This window comes from Ciconia boyciana, chromosome 7 (assembly GCF_034638445.1).
Source record: "Ciconia boyciana chromosome 7, ASM3463844v1, whole genome shotgun sequence".
Classification (NCBI taxonomy): domain Eukaryota; kingdom Metazoa; phylum Chordata; class Aves; order Ciconiiformes; family Ciconiidae; genus Ciconia; species Ciconia boyciana.
The window spans coordinates 7,260,247-7,268,639 of record NC_132940.1 but is presented as its reverse complement, the minus strand read 5'-3'; the positions used below and the strand labels follow the sequence as shown (position 1 = coordinate 7,268,639).

The 8,393-nt window shown below is 42.1% G+C and overlaps 1 protein-coding gene across 2 annotated transcripts; it reads right to left on the bottom strand.

Moving 5' to 3' along the window:
* Nucleotides 1-663: 663 nt before the first annotated feature.
* ECHDC2 (enoyl-CoA hydratase domain containing 2) lies at nucleotides 664-8,366 on the bottom strand. Of its 2 annotated transcripts, XM_072868637.1 has the most exons (10): nucleotides 8,145-8,359; nucleotides 6,393-6,460; nucleotides 5,686-5,773; nucleotides 5,047-5,133; nucleotides 3,744-3,836; nucleotides 3,049-3,105; nucleotides 2,473-2,660; nucleotides 1,978-2,028; nucleotides 1,615-1,662; nucleotides 664-924 (listed from the first exon to the last, which is right to left on the bottom strand). In XM_072868637.1, the coding sequence occupies exons 1-10, from the start codon at nucleotides 8,263-8,265 to the stop codon at nucleotides 847-849; spliced, it is 879 nt and encodes a 292-aa protein (XP_072724738.1). In that variant the 5' UTR covers nucleotides 8,266-8,359; the 3' UTR covers nucleotides 664-846. The 2 variants fall into 2 exon arrangements, with proteins under 2 accessions (XP_072724738.1, XP_072724739.1); XM_072868638.1 differs by lacking the exon at nucleotides 1,978-2,028 and having other exon boundaries at nucleotides 8,145-8,366.
* Nucleotides 8,367-8,393: the final 27 nt, after the last annotated feature.

Below are 8,393 nucleotides of genomic sequence, written 5' to 3'. Positions count from 1 at the left end.
TATTTTGTAAGTGTATTTTGATAACCTATAAAGTATTTACTAAAAATACATTTCTCTCACTATACTAATTCACTTTTGCTTGAAAGCCCCAGTCTGGGGAAACAAGAAGCCGTAGAGCTAAATTGTCTGGCATGTCTCAGTGCTGGAGAGCCTCTAAGCAGAGGGAGAAAATAACTTCAGCTTCCAGTCAGGCAACAGAGGAAAATAGGTGATGGAAGAGAGGTGACATGCTTGAGATGTCTGGCATAGACTGATATGGTGGCCATATATATGTGCACATACAGGCCTTGCATTTTCTCAAGCACTGATACTAAAGAGATGTAAGTTCACTCAGCTGGAGTGGTAGCTCAGTGTTTTGCACTATTCACAGCAGATCTGGGGTGAAACGCCATTGCTCTGTGTTAATACCACTTGTTCTGTCTGATTAGTCAGAAGAGCACTGATAACAGGAAGCAAGCTTAGGAAGGTTTTCTTTCTTTGTAAGCTGATATTCTTCAGAGTGATTTTTCTTTTTCCTAGCAATGTTTAGATGCAGCATGTTTTCTGCCTTTTTTTTTTAATTTGCTTATGGTGAGCCAAAGCTTCTCCATACTCCTTATTTGACATCTGTTTGAGAGCCATAAGCACTGACTTAAGATGTATGCTCTTTAAAAAGATCAGCTGTACAAAGTTAAATCTTTATTTGTGAATTCTTACAGCAAAATGATCCAGGGGAGTATTCAGAAATGCAGTCCAAGGCAAGGAGATAAGTACACAGAGTGCAGTCGTAAAAATAATCCCAAGAAATCAGTGGGTACTCTTCAGTCCTCCTTTGCCTTCAAAAAATCAAGGGGATGCTAGGAAGCGTTATTTGCCGATAAACTGAGGTGGTCGTTTCTCCCTGAAGGCAGCCATCCCTTCCTGACGGTCTCTTGTGGGAATATTCTACATTAAAAAAAAAAAAAAACACACAGTGGTATGTTTTTCATTGACAAGTCTGATGTGTTTTTAAGTACTGGCAGTAGTGGTCTAAGAGTAAGATTGCTCTTCTTTCAATGATACATTAAGTTCCACCTTCCACGTTTTGCAATTAGGAAAATAAAGAGACTGGGTTGCAGTGTAAAGCACAGCATCTGAGACAAAGACCAGAGGCCAGAGAACTATATAGGAAAACAGTTTTCCATAAATTTAAATACTTTACCATCTTAAAATACACTTAGAGGCACAGCAGTTACATTGTTCTGTTAGCTGAGAAAGGTGCATGCTCTCAAAACTTGTCAGAAAGAATGACTACAGAAGAATCTGGGTTTTTAATTTGTTAAACCTAATGCCATTCATAAAGCTCATCCTGTAATTAACATATTGTTGAAACTAAGAATATACAAATACTTTAGAAGAATATTTAAGGAAGGATTCTGGTCTCAGGCAGGCTGAGAAAGGCAGCTATGCATGACACAACAGTTAATATTCTGCAATAGAAATCTGGAACTGCACTCAAGTATGTTCTCAAACCTTTAGATTTAGCTGTTGGTGTTCCCTTATAGAGATGAGAATATAAGAGGAATATCTGTGAATATCTGGCTTTAGAAAATGTAGAGTTGTTCCTTTCATGAATGTATGCTGAAGGTAACTTACCTGGGCATAACACATCCCCTCAATAGCCATCCCTGACGCAATGTCAACCTGGGGATGAGAGGGAAGGAGTGAGATGTGTCTGAAGTATAGCCCTCAAAACTACTTCATAGCCTTCAAATCAATAAACATTCACTTGTAGCAGGTGATTCACTCCTGTATTAGAACCACAGTGTTAGCATCTATAGAAAAAAATCCTGCCATATTAATTTTGTCTTTAAAGAAAATCTTTGAAACCCCTGAAATGGTTTTAAATGCCTTGTCTAAACAAGGATTATAACTTGTCTGTTCTAAACATTTTTACTGTAGTAATTTGTAAGAGCTGCCCATCTGCTTCATTTACCTCAGTATTTAAAAAAAAATTACCTCCATTCCTCTGTTTATTGCCAGTTTTCCCATTTTCACAGCAAATGGAGCCTTTATTAAAAAAAAAAACCCAAAACCACAACATTTAGAAATAATTAAAGCCACATCAGTTCATAGTAGTGTAGTTGCTATATTATTATCCTACCTCCAACTGACCTTTTAGTCTACAGAAATTTGCAGTAAGTTAGTAAGTATTTTTAAAAAACAATTTGTCATTATTTACAGTTAACAGATGCACATGGTTCAAGGTTACAATATGTCCTGCAGGTCTGCACAACCGCAGCTGAGAGGTAAAACTGTCCTATGAGTTAAGCAGCTGGATGTTAACACTTGTTCCTACAGAAATGGCATTCACAAAAAAGGACAGAGTGAAGAGACTTAAACATCAGGAACCAAGACTTTAATATTTCATAGAAAGGAATTTCAATTGTTTGCTCTCTCTTAAGGGAAGCAGAGATGCCTTCTTTACCTTGACCACATGAATACTACACTTACCTGAGGAAGGATTTCTTTAGCCAAAGTTAATGCTCTCTGGTAAGCTGCATCTCCCTCACTGTTCTGTGGCACTGTGTGATTTACTAATCCCATCGACAAGGCTTGTTGTCCATCAATCTGTCTACCAGTGAAAATTAGTTCCTTTGCAAGACCTATTCCAACACATCTGGGCAGGCGCTGGGTTCCACCTTATGACAACAGCAAAACCACCATTTTCCATTTCTGAGAAACGCCAAAAAACCCAATAGTATTTTGTCTCCTTATATAACAAGGAAGTTTGAAAAACAAAGGGATCACATGTTTCTTTAATAACTACTAGCTGAATATGTCAACATTTTGCAAGGCATTAGCATTCTTTTGAGGATTTTGATAAACAGAAAAAGGTTTAAAAGGGACTTGCTAAATTCACAGCAAGTCTGAGACAGAGCTTGGAACAGAACTCTGGATTCATAGGTCTCTTGGGTCACTGTAAAATGCTACCGCTAATTTACATTCAAAACACGTCAAGTGCTCTAATGGCAAAATATTTACTATACAGCTGAGAAAGTAAGAGACTGAAGATTTAATTAAGGTTACCTGCTCCAGGAAGAAGCCCTCTTGTGGTCTCAATAAGGCCCATTTTAGCTGATGAAGCTATTAAAAAAATACATACATGGTTTAGTTAGTTTTTGATCTGTATAACTACAGATTTTCCATGCTGAACTGATTAATAAAACTACAGACTGTCAATACTGAACTGGAATTCCATTTATCCAGGTACCTAGAAAGTCTGAATACTACAGTGCTTAATCAATGTCCATCTCAAGTCAGAAGAGGGCTGTGTAGTATGGCTGCTTACCTCTAATATAGCAATTTTATCTAGAAAAATGAACCTTGGGTCTAGCCTAGATGAAATGTAATGGATGGAAGAATGGAAACAGAAGAAGGAAGGCTTCCACTCCAAGCTGATTTAAGTAGGGAAGATTAGATCTAGCCAGAGTGCTAATCCAATATTACATGGTAATAACTATTTAATGCTACCAATAAATAGTTTTCTGAAGGAATCCTAATCTTGTCTAAAAATAGGCTTTACTTTTTAAGCAAGGAAACTGCTTTCCCAATAGTAACTACATGTGACATTTCTGGACAAATGCCTAGTCATTTCCTGAACTGTGTAAGTTCCTCTCTTAGCCTACTAAATTCCATTAACAGTCAGCTATCATGCATGTGAGTTCTCTTTAAAATATAGTCATCAATTACAAGAAGAATCCTAAATTAAGCAACACACAAACCTGCTACTCGAAGGTCACAAGCTAACGCCAGTTCTAGTCCACCACCCAATGCGTAGCCATCTATTGCAGCAATTGTGGGTACAGGCAGGGCAGCTAGAGAAGACAATACAGATTATATAGTTTTGTTACAGAAGTTCTGTTCCACTGGAATTTAAATGCTTAAATTCTAAAGCTTTTAGTAGTTCTCTGATTCAAAGTTGTTCAAGAATTAATTTTCTTCTGCCACAAACTTTCTGTCTGTCTCTGCATAGTAGAAACTGTGTCTTTTCATATTTCTCCCTTCTCTGTAAGAAGGATGCAAAACATTCTTCTTACATGCAAAGAAGCATGCAAATACAAAGTACTGCAACACAAAACAGGATGAATTGTCTCCTTGCAAATGTATGATGTGAATATCCAGCTATTGCAGTTAAACAGTCCAAAGACACCATCCCTAGTCACTGTTACGAGGATTAGCTTTTCCGGTGCTTTTGTTAGCCAAGGCTCCTGAACTTGGTAAACACTGTTGTCACCTCATAGTTGAGGAACCTGAGGTACCTGGAGATTAGCTGCTTGATAAGATACCTTTTTAAATATGCAGGGAGCTTCAGATGTGTGCTAATTCTGTGCTGTAACTACCTGGACTAACCCCCCCCCCCCGACTGCTTCTGTGGTTTGTGAGACAGGGTCATTCTCTCTACATTGTTGTTTGTTTTTTTTCATTACTGCAATTCTGATTGGTATTTTAGTCAGATTTCACTTTGGTATTCCTCTCTAGTGAGAGCAGAACAATTCATAAATAGGGCAAGAAAATCAATTGCAGAAGTCCATATTCCTTTTGGGGGGGGGGGGGGGGGGCGGGAAGGGTGGGGGAGTTGTAGCTACAAAACCCCTGACATTCAACAAATCCATTCAGAGATCAAAATCCATGTTCTCAGGTAATCATTGTGAGTGCTTCAGAGTGTGTATTAGAAGTGGGACAACCAACATGTCTCATTTTGTCTAGCAGTGTCTCCCAAGGATTACGTAGAACTGTACATAGAATGCTTTGTTATAGCAGGTACTTATTACATGCATGTGTGTGTTCTGCTCTTCATCATGGAAAAGGCAGTACTGAAATGCATCTTGTTCTTGGAGTGGCAGCAGGATAGTTGGTATTCAATTCTAATTAGATCTTTGTTTCAGGCATAAGATGGAGCCATTTGGGAAGCTACTCCTACACAGATAACCTGCTGGGGCTAGCATCCTTCCCCTCCTGCAGCATTTCTAAATGTCTCAGTACAGGCAGTCTGGGGCAAATTTCCCAACTAAGATAATAATTTACCTATTTCATCCATGAGATTTCTCAGTCTTTTAACAAAGTGTCCAACTTCTGCATCATCCATCTCTGCACGTTCCTTTAAGTCTGCACCTAAATAGAGGAGAAAAAGGTTAGAGTCCAGGAACAGGGAAAAGACACCTGAACTGTGTTCCTTCCTGCCCATCCCAGAGGACAGACCACTTCAGAAGCCTTGAAGTACAGTGTTCTGGTTAAGTAAGGTCAGTGGAAGCTGGAGTGTGGATATTTGGGCTGGAGCAGTGGCTAGGGTGCTCCTCTGTGCCCTTCAAACAGATTTCACAGAGGAGCACTGATCACTGTATATAAGGACAATAATCCATAAAACTGGAAACCAAGAACTCCAATACCAGAGGCACCTGTGCTGGAAGATGGTTATAAATTGAAAACAAAGAGCAGCACCACGCAGCCTGTGCAGCTCACTCCATCACGCATGTCTTCATCACTGAAGCCAAGAGGCAGACAGGCAAAAGAGATAACAATGTGTTTGTGATTTGCTACACAAAAGCCAGCCCGTTTTTCTTTTAGCATGCATTTCCAACTGCTTTTCTGCACGATCTGATCAGCACATAGCCCTAAGAGCCATCCAATTTTTTAGCAATAGTTTGCAGAGCCTTTGTTACTTACCAGCACAAAATACACCTTTCACCTCACTCTTGAACACCACCACGCGAACCTTCTCATCAAAGCGGAGTCGTTCCAGAGCGCTGAACAGCTATGAGGGAGGGAGTACAAACAAGAGAAGAAAAACTTTAAGCATATGAATGTATATACCTAAATTATAGCAAGCTCCTAATCTATGATAAAAGTTTCTTTTTTTTTTCCCCTGCAGGTGTCAGGAATTTCCTGGAAATCATATATGTGGAGCCAGCAGGATCCTTCCATGACAGCCTCACAGCGACATGTTTCCCCATCTCTTTTTTTCTTCCATCCAGAGATGAAGCTTTGCTGTACCTTAAACTCCCCTTCCTGTCCAGGCATGAGCCAGACTTTCTGTAGAATGTATCAACCTCGAACAGATCATCTGCTAAGGTCTGACAATGAGTATGTGTTTGCTGTAATTACACAAGTGAGGACATTAACTTGCATCAGAGTTAGCTAACTTAAGTAACTCCTCCAATATCTCTGTCCAGTCCGCACCTAAAGTCTGGTATAGACGGTATAGACATATCATGATCTCTTTCTTCAGGCTAATCTGCCTTGCCCCAATGCAGTCTCCCACTGACCTTCAGCAAGAGATTAAGTTTTTGTTTCAGATCTCCCACAATTATTCTTATTGCATTTAGTTATTGGTCACGATTCCAAACACGTTCACAGGCCAGGCCCATACTCACTTCATTTACAAATACTTTTCCCAATGAATTTCTTGCGTGGGGTCGGTTCATTAGGATTTCAGCAATACCTTAGTAATAGGAGACAATTTCAGTTATACTTCATTTAATTCTCTGACACAGTAATTCAACTGGGAACAATATCTGCATATGCTGCATCTTCTCTTTCCTGAAAATGCATATAAAGTATATTCTAAAACAATCAGTTATTTTTTAAGTGGAAGTGGTAGATCATGTCTATGAAACCCAGTTATGCAGGTCAACTGTAAAATTCAGTAGCACTGTGAATAATATAAATAAGCAGACTTTTAAAAAATGAACATGACATCCAAGAATATATGTCTTAGAATCACTGCAGGAATGGAAAAAAACCCCAAACGATCCATCTTAGGTTTCTGTTTCGAATGTTACTTAATTTAGTTTTTATTGTACAGTCTTACTGTGTTCAAGTATATTCCTTAATGAAGAATACCATCCTCTTGGGATTGCTCTTTGCATGAGAACAGCACAAACTGGTCACTCTCAGTTCGTGTTCCAGAACATTTTGAAATTGCAGCTCCATTCAATTTAAAGTTAATAAGCTCATCAGTGGAAAGGACTTCAAAGTTCCTAAGTCCAAGCAGAAAAATAAGACCACAACATCCACCTGCTTCTCCCTTACACTTGTGTTTTGTAAATTATTATCCAATGGTTTCTGTATGCTGTGGAGAGAAAAAACACCTGTTTCCTTGGCTGGACTTCCGCTCCCTTCCCAGGCCTTAACATTCCAAGATGCTGTTGCTGCTGCTGCAGGTGCACAGATGCACCTTGCATCTGTCGTGCCAGGTCCTTCTGCTCTGCTAGGTTTTTGTTTTTATTCCTCTGCCTATGCCAGTGGCCAGTTAGTAAACAAGAGATGTGTCGCATAGGAAGGAAGACACAGGTAACAGCAGGCACCAGCAAACAATGGAAATTCACAATTTGGGTAACTACATTCATGTATATATGTAACTAGAAAAACTACCAAGAACTGTTTATAAGCTCCTGCAATAGTTACCTTTACCAGAAAGTAATTATATTGGCAATCTGAACCAAAACTCAAATTGCTTAGTGGCTCTCATGCATAAATACGCACAGACATGCCCTGGTCGTACCCTACCTTTAGCACTGTACATTACTGATATCAGAAAAATCTAAGGTATGCAAACCAGAACTTCTTGTATTGAGACCTCCTGCATACACGACCTAAAAAAAGGCATCTAGCTATTTATTCGGCAGCTGTGTTCTTGAGAAAAGTACCAAGGCATAACTTAAAGCAAAGGGACTATAAGCAACCTGCCTGCTGAGGACCCTGCAAGGCAGGCGGCCGCCTTTGGGGCTGGGAGGGCGTTGGAGCCAGGGCAGGCTCGGCGGCCCCGGGGCCCCGTGCGGCGGGGGCCGGTACAAGATGTCCGGGCACTGCTGTAGGGACAGCTCGAGCGTGTCCAGGGCCTGCCCGAGGGACAGCAAGGCCTGGAAGAGCAGAGGTCCAGGGAAGGGCTGGGAACACGCACGGTCCCGCTCACGTCAGGTCGGGAGCTGCCGCGTTTTTCCCAGGAACTGGTAAAACGAAGGAGATCAACACGCCCCCTCCCTGCCGCACCACGAAACCGGCTCTGGCACCAGACCAGCTCCGCGGACCCCGCGGAACGGGCGTTAAACGAGCGCCGGGGCCTAGCCCCGGCCCCCTGCGGTCCCCGCGCACCCCGGGCTACAGGCGGGGGCCCCCGCACTCACCGCTGCTCTCCCCGCCGGCCGCGCCCACCAGCACCTCCGCGCCCCGCCGTGGGGCTGCCGCGGGGGGCCCGCCGCCACCCCAGCGCAGCAGCTCGCGCCCCGCCCGCCCCAGCCGCATCATGGCGTCGCTCCCCAGGCTCCGCTGCCGCCGGGTACGGGCACCGAGAGGCCGGGCCTCGAGGGCCGACCAGCGGCACGCTGCGCCTTTAGGAAGGAGGGGTGGGAGGGGAGGCGGTGGCGATGCCCCGC

Coding starts and splice junctions, on each gene's coding strand:
- ECHDC2 (XM_072868637.1), bottom strand. CDS start 8,265: ATGATGCGGCTGGGGCGGGCGGGGCGCGAGCTGCTGCGCTGGGGTGGC. Junction 6,461..8,144: donor GGCCGGCGGGGAGAGCAGCG/GTGAGTGCGGGG, acceptor CCTATTACTAAG/GTATTGCTGAAATCCTAATG. Junction 2,029..2,472: donor CTAAAGAAATCCTTCCTCAG/GTAAGTGTAGTA, acceptor TTTTTAATAAAG/GCTCCATTTGCTGTGAAAAT.